The sequence below is a fragment of the Pelophylax lessonae genome (assembly GCF_965119305.1).
Source record: "Pelophylax lessonae genome assembly, chromosome: 6".
Classification (NCBI taxonomy): domain Eukaryota; kingdom Metazoa; phylum Chordata; class Amphibia; order Anura; family Ranidae; genus Pelophylax; species Pelophylax lessonae.
In genome coordinates, this window is record NC_138773.1 from 105,505,859 (window position 1) to 105,525,752 (window position 19,894).

The 19,894-nt window shown below is 40.5% G+C and overlaps 1 protein-coding gene across 1 annotated transcript in view; it reads right to left on the reverse strand.

Annotated features, from left to right (window-relative positions):
• Positions 1–6,306: 6,306 nt before the first annotated feature.
• Positions 6,307–19,894, reverse strand: part of BRI3 (brain protein I3) — a 64,849-nt gene continuing 51,261 nt past the window's right edge. The window contains exon 3 of the mRNA XM_082262261.1: positions 6,307–6,503. Coding sequence (XP_082118387.1) covers positions 6,371–6,503 — 133 coding nt within the window. The 3' untranslated portion in view covers positions 6,307–6,370. The remainder of the gene's footprint in view (positions 6,504–19,894) is intronic.

The following is a 19,894-nucleotide window of genomic DNA, read 5'->3' on the forward strand; positions in this document are numbered from 1 at the left end:
ACAGAATCTGGTGTGCAGGCATTAAAATTTTTGTTGGCCAACACCAGAACGGCCGATTGTTTGCCAGTCAGTACAGAATTCGGCCGACAAACAGCAGATGATAAAGACTGGGCATGCTCAGAGAAGAATAAGCACACGGAAAGTTAACCATCACATGACATCACTTCTGCAGTCGGCTGTTGTTGGCCGACAAAATTCGTGTGCAGTCTTTAGCACTTTTCAACCGTCAGGACAGCACCGGACAAAAGACGGCCGATCGTTCGGCCGACATTCGGTACGTGTGTACGGCTTTATGGTCTGGCTTAAATGACCTTAATGTGATTCTTCTTGAGCCACGCCTTTGTTGCCTTGGAGGTATGTTTTGGGTCATGGAGAAGATGAGAAGACCCATCTTCAGTGTTCTGGCTGAGGAAAAACAGTTCTCATCCAAGACTTTACAATACAAGGCCCTGTATATTGGCCCCTCAATGCAGCAAAGTCGCCTTGTACCTTTAGCAGAGAAACAGCCCCAAAGCATAATGTTTCCACCTCCGTGCTTGACTGTAGGGATGGTGTTCTTAGGGTAAGTCAGCATTTTTCTTCCTCCAAACACAGCGAGTCGTGTTAATGCTAAAGAGCTCAAATTTTGGTCTCATCTGACCACAGCACTTTCTACAAATCTTTCTCTTAATCATTTAGATGTTCATTGGCAAACTTCAGGCAGGCCTGTACATGTGCCTTCTTGAGGAGGACCTTGCAGGCACTACAGGATTTCAATCCATAGTGCAGTGATGGCAAACCTTGGCACCCCAGATGTTTTGGAACTACATTTCCCATGATGCTCATGCACTCTGCTATGTAGCTGAACATCATGGGAAATGTAGTTCCAAAACATCTGGGGTGCCAAGGTTCGCCATCACTGCCATAGGGGCATATTGTGTTACCAATGGATTATTTGGTGACTGTGGGCCCAACTGCCTTGAGATCATTCACAAGCTCCTCCTGTGTAGTTATGGGGTAAGGATGATCATAAGGGATCAGCCCAGGAGGTGAAATCTTGCATTGAGCTCCAGACCGTGGGTAATTAATGGGTATTTTTTTTTCTTCCATTTGTGAATAATCTCTCCAACATTTGTCTCCTTCGCACCAAGCTTTTTGCTGATGGTCTTGTAGCCCATTCCAGCCTTGTGCAGGTCTACAATCTTGTCCCTCATGTCCTTTGACAGCTCTTTGGTCTTGCCCATGATGAGGTTTGAATGGAAGAAAGATTCTGTGGACAGGTATCTTTAATACACAGAACGAGTTGTGGTTAGGAGCACCTTCTTAAATTGACAGGTCTAATCCGTTTACCACATGAGCACATAGCCAGTCAGTGGGAGCCAGCATTATTGTTAGTTGGTAGGGGATCAATTTCATATTTTACTCACGGGCCTGCAATTCAAATGTACAACATTTGTATCAGGTGTTTTCTCAGTATTTTTGGTTGATATTAGGTTTTTATCATTTAAAATAAACCTATGATAAAAAAAAAATTATAGACCCTTTATTGCTTTGAGGGTGGGCAAACTTACAAAATCTGCAGGGGATCAAAACATTTTTTTCCTTACTGTATGACTGTATGCACCACCCAGAGGGCACCGCTGCTTCTAGGGAAGCCCTTACCAGATCACACAAAAGGTGCACCACCAACCTCATTATGTTTTAAAGCCCAGTTGGGTTTGACACTAGTAGATCATGGAACAACCTCCTACCTACTGGTAACTCCGTTTACAAGCAGTTCTCCATTCTTCTGTTCCTCCATTGGATATGGGAGTCCTATGTAAGCTCCAGATTACATAGGAGTAGGGACTGTCCTCCCTCCCTTACATAAGTTTTCAGGTCTGATGATTGACTGCTGAGGCTCGATCACTGCATCATGGGAAGAAAAGTTGGTGGTTAAGTACTCCCCCCCCCAAATCCAAAAGCAAAAAAAATGTAATTTAAGCATTCTAATGCCCCGTACACATGTTCAGATAATCGGACGACTTATCGTTCGCATTTTGTTGCATGATACGAACATCGAATTCAACAATGCATACAAACCGTATGATTTTTGTCGTACGATTCTGGAAAAGCTTCCTGGTTGCTTAGCTACGTATCAGATGGTGCAAAACAAAAACAATGGCAGCCAGGCTTTTTCCGTGCTATTTTAGTGTTTCTGAGCATGCGCGGTCTTTGTCGATCGATTTTTAGCAGACGCATAGTGTACTGATGAAACGATTGTCGTTCACGAGGCTGTCGTACGGCAGAAGTTTTCCTGTTTGTCCCTTCAGATTTTGTTGGATGAACTGTTGTGATCTGCTGTCAAAAGCTGTGTACTAACGATCAGATTATCGTGCGATCAGGTCCAAAGCGAGTTTTGTCGTACGATTATCGGAACGTGTGTACGGGGCATAACAGAGCAACAGGGGAATGCTACAAGAGGTAATATGAGTGGAAGGAGGGAAGGAGTTCTTTCAACAGAACCGGTTACTTTAGCCCTGTTGGATAAAAAGCACAGAATCTCTTTAAAGGGTTTCTGTACTATTGAGGTATCTGAGCTGGGATCTCTTGTACCATCACCCTAGGTTTCTAGAGACTGTAATATAACGTCTGATATTGTCAAATGAGAGGAAATTATAGGTATAAATGATACAAATCTAACCCAGGAAAATCCATAACCTCAGACTGCTCTTTATACAGATCAATTGTAGCAAAAATATAGCAAGAGCTAAGAAGATTGAATTATTTTATTGTGAAGGTTTCACTGTGTTTTTTTTTTTACATAATTATACATAGCATTGTCCCACTGCAAACAGGTCTGGTCCATTGCATTTTTACAAGTTATCCTTTGTGTATAATGGTGTGCCCTTTACGTAATATACATCCCACTGTGAACACAACCTACCTATTGATACATCTACATACAATTTACTTTATATCTGTCTCTGTACTGTAACAGCTCCAGATGACCAGGAGACAAAAGCTTACAAAAATTGAGCAATACAGTAAACAGCCATTAAACAAATTACAAACTAGTTCATATTTATATAAAAAAAAAAAAATATATATACACACATAGAAACAGAAGATCGCTAAAACCCAAGCTAGTATAGCGCAAACAGAATCTGGTGCAGTTATGCATAGTAACCAATCAGTTTCCAGGTTTTATGGTCAAAGCTTAAAATTGAACAAGCTGAAGTTAGAAGCCGATTGGCTACCATGCACAGCTGCACCACATTCTGTGTGCACCAGTTTTAGTAAAAAAAAAAAAAAAAAATGTGGCATCCATTTTGTGATGCACTTCTGGGGGCCTCTAACCCATGGTGATCTTTTAAGAAAATCTTAACCTGCTTTGGTCAGAGTACAAGGCCGCTGTATCTCTCTGAATAATAGCAGTCCCCAGTTTCAGGGTGCTCAAAGCTTAAGTTTATCTAAAAATAAACTAACACAAGGGAGTCCTTTCCCTGCAATCTTCCTCTGCCGATAGCCCCCCTCCCCAAAGATGCTTCATTCATAGGAGGTCATTACTACAGCGTCCATGAATGAAAGCAGGATGTATAAATTTAGAATGTGGATCTATCAATCATCCACCTATCCTCCATTCACAGATTCTGTTCATTCATGGAAGCTGTAGTGATGACTTCTATGAATGGAGCAGTTGGACAGAAAGGGCAAATGTAGTTGGGCACTCTTCATATTACAGCCCCTTAGATCCATTAAAGCCCACGGCACCGGAAGATTATGGCAGCGGGGGTGGAGCACTGGAGGATAAAGATTTCAGCAATGAATAAGGCCCTTGTTGGCTGAAAAGCATTCGCTTTTCTGATCGCTGGATTTTATACGTCTTTCAATACAGATTTTTTTTTTCTGTAGTTTTACAGTGCTGCCAGGATTTGCTCCATTACTTTGATTTCAACAAAAAGGAGGACGACACAGCAGCACAAGGAACACATCTTACTGCAGGCAAGTATTGTCCCTTGAGCTGATTTTTTAAGTAAACTTAAGCTTTAATAAAAAGTTGAAATAAATAGCTGGAGAAGCAACATGGCGTACAAGTGTTACTAGAAACTGTATTCTGACCATAGCTTTCATTAACCCTTTTGCTGACATGGCACCCATTTAACCAGTTAAGCCCCGGAAGATTTTACCCCCTTCCTGACCAGGGCCTATTTTGCAATTCGGCACTGTGTGACTAACAGACAATTGCGCGGTCGTGCAACGCTGTACCTAAATGAATTTGACGTCCTTTTTATCCCACAAACAGAGCTTTCTTTTGGTGGTATTTGATCACCTGTGCGATTTTTTGATCATGCGCTATAAACAAAAAAAGAGCGTCAATTTTTCAAAAATAATAATATTTCACATTTTTTTTATATGAAATTCCCCAAAAAAAAAAAAAAAAATGTAAATATCAAAATTTAAAAAATTTTCAGCCAATTTGTTTTATGCTACATGTTTGGGGAAACCCCCCCCCCCCCCAAAAAGCGTATTTTGATTGGTTTGCGCAAAAGTTATCGCGTTTACTAACAAAGGGAAAGATTGTCATTTTTTTTTTTTTTTTTGTAATGGCGGCGATCTGCGAAATTGCGGCGGACAGATTGGACCCCTTGACTGACATTTGACACTTTTGGGGTTACCAGTGACATTACTGCAGTAATCAGTGCTATACATATGCACTGTTACTGTAAAAATGACACTGGCAGTGAAGGAGTTAACTGTATTGGAGAGGGAGGGGTTAAGTGTGTCCTAGGGGCGTGTTTCTATGTTTCTAACTGTGATTGGCTGTGGCTACTAGTGTAAGCAACGGTCCTACATGGTAGAGCTGTCTATCTCCATTCTTACACAAGGAAGAATGACAGGCGGCTTTGTTTACATTAGCCGCCTGCCTTTCTTCCGGTGTAACGGATGATCGTGAGTGCCCGGCGGACATCGGGTCCGCCAGGCACACACGCGCGGGGGGGGGGGGTCCGTGGCGGCGCGCTCGCTCCCTAGAGCCTCACAGGCTAGTGACGTAGCCTGTGAGGGGCTGACTGCCGACGTAAATAGTTGTGCGGCGGTCGGCAAGCAGTTAATGGCTGAATATTACTTACAAGACCCAAAACATTTTGCCTGCATGTACCCTGTGGAATAAAATGATGGCCATTGCAAATTTTTATTATACAATACCTGTGTCCCAAATAGCTATCTTCAACTTTGTAATTAAAATATCTGCTGTATTTCCTTGGGCAGCAAGTACCCAGTCAGGACATTGCCCTATTCAAGATGGCTATTAGGGTTCATTTACACTTGCTTCGACTTCCACACATTAAAGCGCCTACCGCTTCAACGTTAATTTTGATGCTTCTACAAGGCTTCGGTGGTGCTTCGATGATGCTTCAATAAGGCTTCGGTGGTGCTTCGATGATATTTCAAGCAAGCTTCAAGTGAGACTTCTATGGAGGATTTGACGATGCTTTGAAGCATCACGGGATATACATTTTTGAACCAAAGCAAAAGCAATGTGTAAACAGGACTGTAAGCTAATCATTTTATTAAGTGACAGGAGCTTTAAGTGGTGTTCAGAGAGCTTTAACAGAGTGTCCGAAACCTTGTTTTAAAGCAAGTGTAAACTAGCCTTTAGAGTTTAGAAAGTAGAAACCTCAAAAGCATCACTGTGTGTGGACCAGCAATATTTGAACCATCTGGTCCTCCATACTTCCACTCTAGGTCATTCAAGTACTATCAGTGGTCCCACATGCAAGCCACCAACTTAAAACAGAGACCAAATAATTAGAACAAGCATTAGAATCGTGTATTCTACAAAGATATGCATTTTATTCTGAGATCTTTTGGTTCAGCAATATGGTTACTGCCCTTTTTTAAAATCAATAAGCTGCTTTCTTAGGCTACAGAGATTGCTAAAAAGGATTGCCCAAAACGAGTGGATCTTAGGAACATTTTAAATCTGTACATTTTTGAACACATAAGAAAAAAAACAGATGCATCTGCATAATAGACCATTTGTTCATCTTAATGAGGACAAACTTGTTTCACAGTGCTTTATCATTTTACTATAAAATTACATTTTTTCAAAGACAGAAGAAAGGCATAACACAAATGGACACAGAACAAGGTGAACACGACCAAGGGGAACCTATTTTCATGACATCAGCCAAGGGTTGGGATGGGATATTGGTAGAGTCTCTGAAGGCACTGGTGTCTGGAATTGTTACACTTCCATGTGTCTCTATGGCACAGAGTCTTCCCTCCCACCTATATAGACTGATCATACACCCGGATACAAAGATGCTATTTAATTTACAGAGAAGGATTGTGCACTGAGAGGAGATTAAGAAGTGGAGGATAAAGAATGCTGCCTTAGTTTGTCTTCTTAACCAAATGTGGCACCACAGTTGGGGCATCTTCGCTGCCTCAAGGCAAGACAAAACAGGATCCCAATTGGGAAAAAAAAGATGGCGCAGAAGATACCCAGGCAGGTAAAGGAGTCTTCCAATACACCAACTCTGCAAAAGAGAAAAAAAATACCACCTGGTTACTAGGTTCTAGACATTACAAACTAGGTTTAAACAACATTCATGATGAAATGTAAATAAAATAAATACAGTGAATGCAGTACAGGAGTCATAATACACAGACTTCACCAACTTCGTGCCGGGTACTCTTTATCCATTCAGTTCTAAGATTTATACAGCTTAGCTTTGTGTGGTGGGCAGGAAACCAGCTAATCCCTAGGAACCCCCACTGGGGTTCTGGCATGTAAATCAGTGTCAAGTGCATTATTCACAGATTTTAGAGTCGACTTAAAAGTGCTTGTTTTGTTTGTTTGAGCAACCATCATGTGCATACTAGCACATTAAAAACTTTCCTACAAAAAAAACTGACCCCTCCACCGCTGACCGATTCCATCTTCACCTGGTCTTCCGGGCTCACAGGGCCAAGCCATTTGAATGGCCAAGCCACGATGACGTCACTCCTGCACATGCCCTCTCAATGCGCTGGTGATGGCACCGGCTGCCGAAGATGTGAATATCTCCTGAATGGTGCAAGCTTGGATATTTTATTGTAAATAAAAGGAGATTATTCAGCGCTCAGATCTGACACAAAATGGTAAATAAGCAGCTGAACACCAGAATAGGTCAAAACTATCAATACCCAATAAGAATATAAGTAAAAGAGGTTCAGCGCTAAAATTGCATACAATAAATCGCATTAACTGCTCGATGTATACAAAAATTGTCCATAAATAAAACACATAAGTATGGTAAATAGAGTAGTCCCTCCAACTTCACAGAAGTATGCACAGAGATGTATTTAGGAGACCCGTGCTGTTAGGATGAATACAGGCACCACTTCAAACGGGAGTCCATCACCAAAGTTTGTACAAGCCTCTCACCTCCATCACTCGACCATTGAAGGTCACTGCACTTTAAGTCAGGGTAAATAACCAGATGAACTTCTGCCAAAACCCGATCTCCTGTGCTCTGCAGCGAACTCCAAGATCAATCAGCAGTCGTTCATCCCATAAAAGACATGAAAACATCTAGTGCTCTCCATCTAAAACGGCTTTTATTATATGCTTAAAAAAAAGGTACTACTCACATAAAAAGCACTTTCCCAGTGCATTGAGGAAAACATAGAAGCATAAAGCTAAGATGTGCTCCGATGCACGACGTCAGTGATGTCATGACTCCTCCCCCGTACGCGTTGTCAGTGGGTGTGACTTCTTCAGCGGGGTAAGGAGAAGGCGGCACCCGCACGCTTATAACGATATCGCCTAGCAACCGGATGCTCCCTCCATGGCGGAAGTGGAGACACGGAACCCGCCCAGCTTCCGAGAGGCATCGGAATGAGAAAAACAATGAATGTTGAATCAGGACACGGGGGCTTTCAATCACGGAACAGGACACCCCAGGTCCAATAAAAAATATATAAAATATATATTAATAATATTGCACATGACCTTTGCCTATGTTCAAAAACCTACACAATGCAGGAAAAAGCATGTAAAACATAAAAATGTAAAACATATGTATAAACAATTGTTCTTTAAATATATAAGAACTGGTTATAAAAAGTCAATACTTTTTCTTAAAAAAACCACATTATATATTAATGTGGATTGAGACGTGTGCCCGCGAGACTCCGAATATAAATCGCTACATCTTAAAACACCAATACAGAAAAAATATATATACATCTATAGACATTTTGAAAAACATAAGGAAAAACAAATCTATTAGAAATAAAACAATTTAAATCAAAATCTACATTAAGTCCTCCTGGAACGAAGAACACAATGCTGGTGACATTCACATTCCATGTCAGCTGGATGTTTCTATTATTGGAATTAAGATGGTTCATAAATTGCTGCAAGCTAGTCATATCCCCTCTCCAAATGAGAAGGAGATCGTCGATAAATCAACGGTAGCAGCTTCCCACATTGACAAGGAATTGTCCAGAGTTAGTGCCATTGAACGAGAGACCACTCTCACAACATCCAGTAAGATAGCCCCCAGTAACAAATTCAGTTTTGTACTGGACTATAATGTCCAGTACAGAAATTTGAAAATATTGTTGCTAAATACTGCCCTATTTTACAACACGATAGGATATTGGGCCCAGCCCTCCCTGCAAAACCGAGATTCATTTATCAAAGAGCACCGACACTTAAGAGATCGGTTAGCTCCAGGGGTGATTGATCCACCAACTAAAGCTGAAAATAGACTATTCCCGTCTTTAAAAGGATTCTTTGCCTGTGGGAGATGTGCTGCTTGTAAAACTTCTAAAGGCAACACCAAAAAGAGAAAAAAAGAGGAGTTCACTGCCACAGCCACGCAAGAAGTCCATGTCATTAAAGATTTTATTACCTGCGCAACAAAGGGTGTAGTCTATATGCTCGAATGTAGATGCGGGTATCAGTATGTGGGTAGAACCACGAGAGCATTACACGTACGCGTTGGTGAGCATATGAATAAGATCAAACAGGGCAAAGATCAGCACAATGTCCCAAAACATTTCAAAAAGGTACCATCATTGTGATCCGACTGGATTTAAATTTTGGGGCATAGAGAAAACAACTCGTCACTGGAGGGGGGGAAACTATGTGCGACAATTAAGTTGCAGGGAATCTTTCTGGATATATCTCACAAAAGTTTTGGTTCCAGGAGGACTTCATGTAGATTTTGATTTAAATTGTTTTATTTCTAATAGATAGATTTCTTTTTCCTTATGGTTTTTTAAAATATGTCTATAGATGTATATATATATATTTTTTCTGTATTGGCGTTTTAAGACGTAGAGATTATATTCGGAGTCTCGCGGGCACACGTCTCAATCCACATTAATATATAATGTGGTTTTTTAAGAAAAAGTATTGACTTTTTATAACAAGTTCTTATACATTTAAAGAACAATTGTTTATACATATGTTTTACATGCTTTTTCCTGCATTGTGTAGGTTTTTGAACATAGGCAAAGGTCATGTGCAATATTATTAATATACATTTTATATATTTTTTATTGAACCTGGGGTGTCCTGTTCCGTGATTGAAAGCCCCCGTCACGCCCACTGACGCAACGCGTACGGGGGAGGAGTCGTGACGTCACCCACGACGCTCCGGAGGGATCGCTGCATCGGAGCACATCTTAGCTTCATGCTTCTATGTTTTCTTCAATGCACTGGGAAAGTGCTTTTTATGTGAGTAGTACTTTTTAAGCATATAATAAAAGCGGTTTTAGATGGAGAGCACTAGATGTTTTGATGTCTTTTATGGGATGAACGACTGCTGATTGATCTTGGAGTTCGCTGCAGAGCACAGGAGATCGGGTTTTGGCAGAAGTCCATCTGGTTATTTACCCTGACTTAAGTGCAGTGACCTTCAATGGTCGAGTGATGGGAGGTGAGAGGCTTGTACAAACTTTGGTGATGGACTCCCGTTTGAAGTGGTGCCTGTATTCATCCTAACAGCACGGGTCTCCTAAATACATCTCTGTGCATACTTCTGTGAAGTTGGAGGGACTACTCTATTTACCATACTTATGTGTTTTATTTATGGACAATTTTTGTATACATCGAGCAGTTAATGCGATTTATTGTATGCAATTTTAGCGCTGCACCTCTTTTACTTATACAATTTTATTGTAAGCTTACCTGTAGACCAATCTGTTTACTACCACTTTAGGCAGAAGCCTGTGACTGAACAGTCACAAGAGAAACAGGACACCAACAAGCTCCAGTTGGCTCTGCTTTAGCAGTATTTCCAAGTTAGGACATGGGCACTGTAGCAGAGATCACCAAATTCATTGTTCTACTTCTCCCCCTCCCAGTCCCAGTGCAACTCCCGGAACTACAGTGCATCTGAGCACCACAAACCAGAAATTCTATTGAATTCAAATTTATTATTCAAAAGAAAAAACTCCCCCTGTGCATTTAGGTCTCCATGCTTTATTTGGCTGAGAAATCACTTTAAAAAAAACACTCCCCTAGCATTTCCACCTGTGGCCATCATGAGTGAGTAAGGGCAAACTATTCAGTCAGAATTTACTTCTTGGAATCCATCAGCCCTTAGCTCAGGCATGCAGGAATGAATGTGTGCTTAGCTGAAAAAGCCCCTCCTTCCCTCCGGATGACTCCTGGGATAGAGGACATCATTACTTATGCCTGGAAACCAGGAAGTAACTGAAGAAATGTAGAAAAAAAAAAAAAAAAGAAGAAGGTTTAAAGTAAAATTACATACTTTTCTATCTATTTACTAAACGCTAACAGCATAAGGATAAAAAATAATCAAATGTTGGTTGAAAAAGACAAGTTCCACTTTAACCAGACCTAGAATGCATCCAAAAGCATGCAGCATATGCCCTGAAAAGGTGGCCATCAGGGGGTAGATATCTCTTCAATAACAGGTCTACCCTTTAATTGCAAGTTACGAAACCTGCTGCAAAATTATATATTATATTAATACATACACACAATATTATATATACACACATATACAGTGGTGATCGAAAGTTTGGGCAACCCAGGTAAAAATTTGTATTAATGTGCATAAAGAAGCCAAGGAAAGATGGAAAAATCTCCAAAAGGCATCAAATTACAGATTATACATTCTTATAATAGGTCAACAAAAGTTAGATTTTATTTCCATCATTGACACTTTCAAAATGACAGAAAAACAAAAAAATGGCGCCTGCAAAAGTTTGGGCACCCTTCAGAGTTTATAGCATGCACTGCCCCCTCTGCAAGGCTGAGCCCTGCCAGTGTCATGGATTGTTCTCAATCATTGTCTGGGAAGACCAGACAATGTCAATCTCAAAGGTTTTAAATGCCCAGACTCATCTGCCCCAACAATCAGCACCATGGGATCTTCTAAGCAGTGGTCTAGAAAACTGAAACTGAAAATAGTTGACGCTCACAAAGCTGGAGAAGAAGGCTATAGGAAGATAGCAAAGCGTTTTCAGATGTCAATATCTTCTGTTCGGAATGTAATTAAGAAATGGCAGTCATCAGGAACAGTGGAAGTTAAAGCAAGATCTCGAAGACCAAGAAAAATATCAGACACTGGAGTTGTACACTATTCCACTATAAAGAGATACTTGTACAAATATGGTCTTCATGGAAGAGTCATCAGAAGAAAACCTCTTCTACGTCCTCACCACAAAAATCAGCGTTTGAACTTTGCAAATGAACACAGACAAGCCTGATGCATTTTGGAAACAAGTTCTGTGGACCGATGAGGTTAAAATTAAACTTTTTGGCCGGAATGAGCAAAGGTACGTTTGGAGAAGAAGGGGCACAGAATTTAATGAAAAGAACCTCTGTCCAAATGTTAAGCATGGGGGTGGATCACTCATGCTTTGGGGTTGTATTTCAGCCAGTGGCACAGGGAACATCTCACGAGTAGAAGGAAAAATGGATTCAATAACATTTCAGCAAATTTTGGATGGTAACTTGATGCCATCTGTGAAAAAGCTGAAGTTAAAGAGAGGATGGCTTCTACAAATGGATAATGATTCTAAACACACCTCAAAATCCCTGGGGGATTACATCAAGAGGCGTAAACTGAAGGTTTTGCCATGGCCTTCACATTCTGCTAACCTCAACATAATTGGAAATCTATGGATAGATCTTAAAAGAGCAGTGCGTGACAGACAGCCCAGAAATCTCAAAGCACTGGAAGACTTTTGTAAGGAAGAATGGGCAAAGATACCTCAAACAAGAATTGAAAGACTCTTGGCTGGCTACAAAAAGCGTTTACAAGCGGTGATACTTGCCAAAGGGGGCAGTACAAGATATTAACTCTGCAGGGTGCCCAAACTTTTGCAGACGCCATTTTTTGTTTTCTGTTATTTTCAAAGTATAAATGATGGAAACAAAATCTAACTTTTGTTGACATATTATAAGAATGTCTAATCTGTAATTTGATGCCTTTTGGAGATTTTTCCATCTTTCCTTGGCTTCTTTATGCACATTAATACAAATTATTACCTGGGGTTCCCAAAAACTTTCGATCCCCACTGTACACATACACACTTTTATGTACACCTGTTTAACTGCTTGGTAACACAAATTGCTAATAAGCCAATCACGTGGTACCAACTCAATGCATTTAGGCATCTAGACGCGGTGAAGACGACTTGCTGATGTTCAAACCGATCAGAATGGGGGAAGAAAGGGGATTTAAGTGACCTTAAACGTGGTGTAGTTGTTTATGCTAGACAGACAGGCTGGTCTGAGTATTTCGAAAACTGCTTATCTACTGGGATTTTTCATGAACAACCCATCTCTGGGGTTTACAAAAGAATGGTCAGAAAAAGAGAAAATATCCAGTGAGCGGCAGTTGTGTGGATGTAAATGCCTTGTAGACGTCAGAGGAGAAAGGCAACAGTAACTCCAGTCTGCCCATTCTATTATCTCAAACCAAATAACCACTTTATTTTTACAACCAAAGTATGCAGAAGGGTATGGGAAAGGTTCCCAGAAAGCCAGTATAAAGTGACCCCAGGCAGAATGCTTGCAAAAGATATAGTATTTATTGGACTCAAAGATTCAATAATAAAAAAAAAAAAAAAAAAAGTGTAGCAAACCTCTACCATAACACAAGAGCAACGTTATCAGTTTAAAATAAGCACTTACAAGGCCCATGGGCACAACCATTGCCAGTGACTTTTGTAAGTCTTTAGCTGACACTCTAGGATTCTTCTTCACCTCATTGAGCAGTCTGCGCTGTGCTCTTGCAGTCATCTTTACAGGACGGCCACTCCTAGGGAGAGTAGCAGCAGTGCTGAACTTTCTACATTTATAGACAATTTGTCTTACAGTGGACTGATGAACAGCAAGGCTTTTGGAGATACTTTTATAACCCTTTCCAGCTTTATGCAAGTCAACAATTCTTAATGGTAGGTCTTCTGAGAGCTCTTTTGTGCGAGGCATCATTCACATCAGGCAATGCTTCTTGTGAAAAGCAAAACCCAGAACTGGTGTGTGTTAGGGCAGGGCAGCTGTAACCAACACCTCCAATCTCATCTCATTGATTGGACTCCAGTTGGCTGACATCTCACTCCAATTAGCTCTTGGAGATGTCATTAGTCTAGGGGGTTCACATACTTTTTCCACCAGCACTGATGACCAGGTCACATTTTATGACCAATTTGTGCAGAAATCCATATCATTCCAAAGGGTTCACATACTTTTTCTTAAATGTATACACATATATATTCACATACATACATACACACACAGTGCCTTGCGAAAGTATTCGACCCCCTTGAACTATGCAACCTTTTGCCACATTTCAGGCTTCAAACATAAAGCTATAAAACTGTAATTTTTTTGTGAAGAAACAACAACAAGTGGGACACAATCATGAAGTGGAACAAAATTTATTGGATATTTCAAACTAACAAATAAAAAACAAAAATTGGGCATCCAAAATTATTCAGCCCCCTTATGTTATTACTTTGTAGTGCCACCTTTTGCTGCGATTACAGCTGTAAGTCGCTTGGTATATATGTCTCGATCAGTTTTGCACATCGAGAGTATGAAATTTTTGTTCATTCCTCCTTGCAAAACAGCTCGAGCTCTGAGGTTGTAAACAGCAGTTTTCAGTTCTTTCAACAGATTCTCGATTGGATTCAGGTCTGGACTTTGACTTGGCCATTCTAACACCTGGATATGTTTGTTAATTTGTGAACCATTCCATTGTAGATTTTGCTTTAAGTTTTGGATCATTGTCTTGTTGGAAGACAAATCTCCGTCCCAGTCTAGGTCTAATGCAGACTCCATCAGGTTTTCTTCCAGAATGGTCCTGTATTTGGCTCCATCCATCTTCCCATCAATTTTAACCATCTTCCCTGTCCCTGCTGAAGAAAAGCAGGCCCAAACCATGATGCTTCCACCACCATGTTTGACAGTGGGGACGGTGTGTTCAGGGTGATGAGCTGTGTTGCTTTTACGCCAAACATAACATTTTGCATTGTTCCAAAATGTTCGATTTTGGTTTCATCTGACCAGAGCACCTTCTTCCACATGTTTGGTGTGTCTCCCAGGTGGCTTGTGGCAAACTTTAATGAACACTTTTTATGGATATTTTTAAAGAAATGGCTTTCTTGCCACTCTTCCATAAAGGCTAGATTTGTGCAGTATACGACTGATTGTTGTCCTATGGACAGAGTCTCCCACCTCAGCTGTAGATCTCTGGAGTTCATCCAGAGTGATCATGGGCCTCTTGGCTGCATCTCTGATCAGTCTTCTCCTTGGATGAGCTGAAAGTTTAGAGGGACGGCCAGGTCTTAGTAGATTTGTAGTGGTCTGATACTCCTTCCATTTCAATATTATCGCTTGCACAGTGCTCCTTGGGATGTTTAAAGCTTGGGAATTCTTTTTGTATCCAAATCCGGCTTTAAACTTCTCCACAACAGTATCTTGGACCTGCCTGGTGTGTTCCTTGTTCTTCACGATGCTCTCTGCACTTTAAAACGGACCTCTGAGACTATCACAGTGCAGATGCATTTATATGGAGACTTGATTACACACAGGTGGATTCTATTTATCATCATTAGTCATTTAGGTCAACATTGGATCATTCAGAGATCCTCACTGAACTTCCGGAGAGAGTTTGCTGCACTGAAAGTAAAGGGGCTGAATAATTTTGCACGCCCAATTTTTCAGTTATTTTTTAACAAAGTCTGAAATATCCAATAAATTTCGCTCCACTTCATGATTGTGTCCCACTTGTTGATTCTTCACAAAAAAATTAGTTTTATAGCTTTACGTTTGAAGCCTGAAATGTGGCAAAAGGTCGCAAAGTTCAAGGGGGCCGTGTATATATATATATATATATATATATATATATATATATATATATATATATATATATATATATATATATATATATATATATATATATATATATATATATATATATATATATATATATATATATATATCTCTCTCTCTCTCTCAATACACACACACACACATACATATACACACACACACACACACACACACACACACAAATATACATACACACATATATACATATACACACACCTTTTTTTTAATCCTAGGTTTGTCTGTTTGGGACCTCTGACCACACACACACAGGACTGCTCTTTAACAGATTTATTCTGCATGTTATAGCTTATAGGAAATTGAGAGGAAATATGAAAACTGTCCCAAGCAGCAATTCTCTATAACCAATTCTGATGATCTGCAGACTGTTTCTTTGAGACGTACTTGAGCTATAAACACAGCACGTCATCTGAAAGTGGTCATCAAATGTACACATTGCTGTGTCTACAGTGCTCCTAAAGAACCAAACATGCATGTTCAATAAAAAGCTGCGGATTTCCTGTTTTGTCTTGTAAGGTTGTCAACAGGAGATATACAGCGTACTTTCCCTCTTCCTCCACTATGCAAAAGGGCATTTCTCACCCTGCTTTTTAGTATGAACACCAGGGGTTCTAGAAGAATTAACATTCACAAACCTGCATTGCAGCGAGAACAAACCAGAAATATTCCTTTGATACGAAAAACAGTAACAGGCAGACACCCAAACTTTCCACTCTTGGGTTTCTGTAAAGTAAGGCTTTCAAAATTAATTTATTTTTTCGATTTACAAAATGCAAAGCGAGCAAACAGAGGAAAAATAAAAAATAATTTGGTGCGACTACCCTTTGGCTTCAAACCAGCATCAATTCTTACACTTGCAAAAAGTCAGGGATTTTGTAGGATTAGAGTCAGATGTATGAGTAACCCAGTTATACCAAGCAGGTGCTAATGATCATTGATTTCATATGAAGGTTGAGGCTCGGTTCACCTTTACAGTGCGATTCAGTGTTTGACAGCTGCAAATTTAATGTGATTTCTAAGGAGACTGTGCATCGGTGGAGATTAAATTTGCACAGCCCCTACGCTAAACTCACACACAACCCCTTTTTTAACCGGATCAAACTAGCACTACATTGATTTGAACGGCCTTCATAGAAAACAATGCATTTTCAGATGACATGCAAAATCTATGAATTTCGGACTGCATGAGATTCGCATCAGTGTGAACCGACCCTCAAACACGGTCATTAACTGAAACAGAAGCAGCTGTGTAGGAGGCCTAAAACTGGGTGAGGAACAGCCAAACTCTGCTTCTAAGGTGTGACAGACCATTTCACATCACAGGTCGTACACCATGGCAAGACTACATAAGATAATACTGCATCAGCAAGGTCTCTCCCAGGCAAAGATTTGAAAGCAGACTGGGGTTTTAATTTGTGCTTCTTCCTCAAACTCTTTTGAAGAAGCACAAAGAAATGGGCAACAGTGAGGTCCGCAGATGCAGTGGTCAGCCAAGGAAACTGAATGCAGCAGATGAAAGACCCATCATGCTTACTTTCCTTCGACACTGGAAGATGTCCAGCGGTGCCATCAGCACACAACAGGTGGAAACCAGTGGGACCCAGTAACACCCATCTACTGCCAGGAGAAATCTGTCCACAAGTGGTCTTCAAGGCCAAAAAGCCATACCTCCAACATGGAAACACGGCTAAGCAACTCAACTATGCACGAGAACATAGGAACTAGGGTGTAGAAAAATGGAAGGAGGTGCTCTGGACTGAGGAGTCAAAATGTGAAATATTTGACTGTAGCAGGAAACTGTTTGTTCAGAAAGGGCTGGAGAGAGGTACAACAACGAGTGCATGCAAGCAACAGTGAAGCATGGTAGTGGTTCCTTGCAAGTATGGGGCTGCATTTCTACACATGGAGTTAGAGATTTGGTCAGGATTAATGGTGTCTTGAATGCTGAGAAATACAGGCAGCTACTTATCCATCATGCCGTACCATCAGGGCGGTGTGGGATTGGCCCCAAATGTATTGTGCAGCAGGACAAGGACACCAAACATGCAGCCAATGTCATTAGGAACTATCTTCAGCGTAAAGGAGTCATGGTTTGGCCCCCCCCAGAGCCATGATCCCATTATGGAGTCTTTCTGGGAATACACAAAGAGGCAGAAGGATTTGAGGCAGCCTACATCCACAGAAGATCTGTGGTTAGTTCTTCAAGAGGTTTGGAACAACCTACCTGCTTCCCAAGTTCCTTCAAAAAGAAGTATACCCAGAAGAATTGATGCTGTTTGAAGGCAAAGGGTGGTCACACCCACTATGGATTGGATTGCTCTTCCGTTTTATTTATTTATTTTTTACTCATTTTGTTATCTGATAAAAAAAAAAAAAACTATTAACACTTCTATTTCTGAAAGAATTCTCAATTGCCATTTTTTCACAACTGCCTAAAACTTTTGACCAGTACTGAGTGTGTGTATATATTTATACACACACACACTGCAACAAACTAAAATACAGGCAGGCAATCTGCAACCTAGGAGCTGTATTTTATGCAAGTTGAGGAATTATGGGAAGATTATCATTCGTCTCGAACCTTGTGCTCAATTAACCACAAAAAAAAAAAAAAAAAAAAAAATTTATTTAGGTACAGCGTCGCACGACCGCACAATTGTCCGTTAAAGTAACGCAGTGCCGAATCGCAAAAAATGGCCTCGTCATTAAGGGGGCAAATCCTTCCAGTCCAGAACTGGTTAAACAAGTTTAACCACTTAAAGTGGTTGTAAACCTAAAATTCCCTTCACTGGCAGGCGCTCTCCTTTATCTAGCCATAACTTACTGTAAGTGTTTGTTTAAATAGATGCCTCAAAATACCCTTTTCCAGTTCTCTTTAGGCCGGTCACGCGACTCCCGGCAGCTCTGCTACTCCGATCCAGGGTTACAGCAGGAGGAGCCGAGATCTCCCTCTGTTAGCCGGGATGTCACGTGACCGCTGTGCTGGCCACTTGGCACCTCCCACTGTAGCCCTGGATCGTAGTACCAGAGCGGCTGAGTGTCATGTGGCCGGCCTGCAGACAACTTGAAAAAAAAGGTATTTAGGAGGCAGCTATTTAACCACCTCAATACTGGGCACTATGACCCCCCTCCTTCCCAAGCCAATTTTCAGAGCTCTTACAAATTGAATGATAATTACGCAGTCATGCAACACTATACCCAAATGAAATTATTTTTTTTTTCACACAAACCGTTTTCTTTGGTGGCATTTATTCACCACTGGGGTTTTTATTTTTTGCGCTACATATGAAAAAAGACCGAAAATTTAGGGAAGAAAAAAAAAAAAAAAAAAAAAAAAACCCACACATTTGCTTTGTTTTCATTATAAAATTTTGAAAATAAGTATTTTCTCTTCATCAATTGACCAAAATTTATACTGCTACATTTCTTTGGAAAAAAATAACCCAAATCAGGGTATAATATTTGGTCTGTGTGAAGTTATGCCTCGTACACACGATCAGATAAGCGGAAAACGTATTCACAATTTGTTGCATGATACTAAGATCGAATTCAACAATGCGTACTAAACTGTATGATTTTTGTCATACGATTCTGGAAAAGCTTCCTGGTTGTGTAGCTACGTATCGGATAGTGCAAAGAAAAAACAATGGCAGCCGGGCTTTTTCAGGGTTTTAGAGCCCATTCACACTGAGGCGACACGACTTCGGGGGGCGACCTGTGAAGTCACGTGCACCGCGACTTCAGCGCGACTTGCAGAGACTTCACATAATGGAAGTCTATGCAAGTCGCTTCGAGGTCGCCCCAAAGTAGTACAGGACCCTTTTTCTAAGTCGGAGCGACTTGTGTCGCTCCCATTAGAACGGGTCCTGCACTACTCAATGGACTGCGACATACCGCAACTTGTCAGGCTGACAAGTCGCGCTAATGTGAATGGGCTCTTAGACAAAGACCACACGTGATCAAACACTATCTTGTTTGAAGAAATGTCATGATCGGCTAGCAAAAGCTGTGTACTAATGATCAGATTATCTTGCGATCAATTTGAAAGCGATTTCCTACGATCGGATAATACAAATTACCCCTTTTTGGAAAGTAGACAGTCCAGGGTATATAGTAAGAGGCATGGTGAGTTTTTGAAGTTGTAATTTCTTCCCTCAATTCTTTGGAAAATTATGAAATTAATAAAAAAATTAAATTAAATAAAAAAAAAAAAAAAAAAGTTTTGTCATAAAACAAGTTATTTCTCACACGTCACTGCCATACTTGCAACTACACCCCAAAACACATTCTGCTACTCCTGAGTATGGCAATACCACACGTGAGACTTTAGCCTGGCCACATGGATTATGGCTGAAGGTGCTATTTAAATGTTGCGCTTATCTATTTTAAGACCAGGCCTTCTTCTGACTTTTGTTTACAAGTAAAAATCTGTATTTTTGCTAGAAAAATTAATTAGAACCTCCAAACATGATACATTTTTGTAGCAGAGGCCCTTGAGACTAAAATGGTGGGTTTTGCAAATTTTTATGTCACATGGTATTT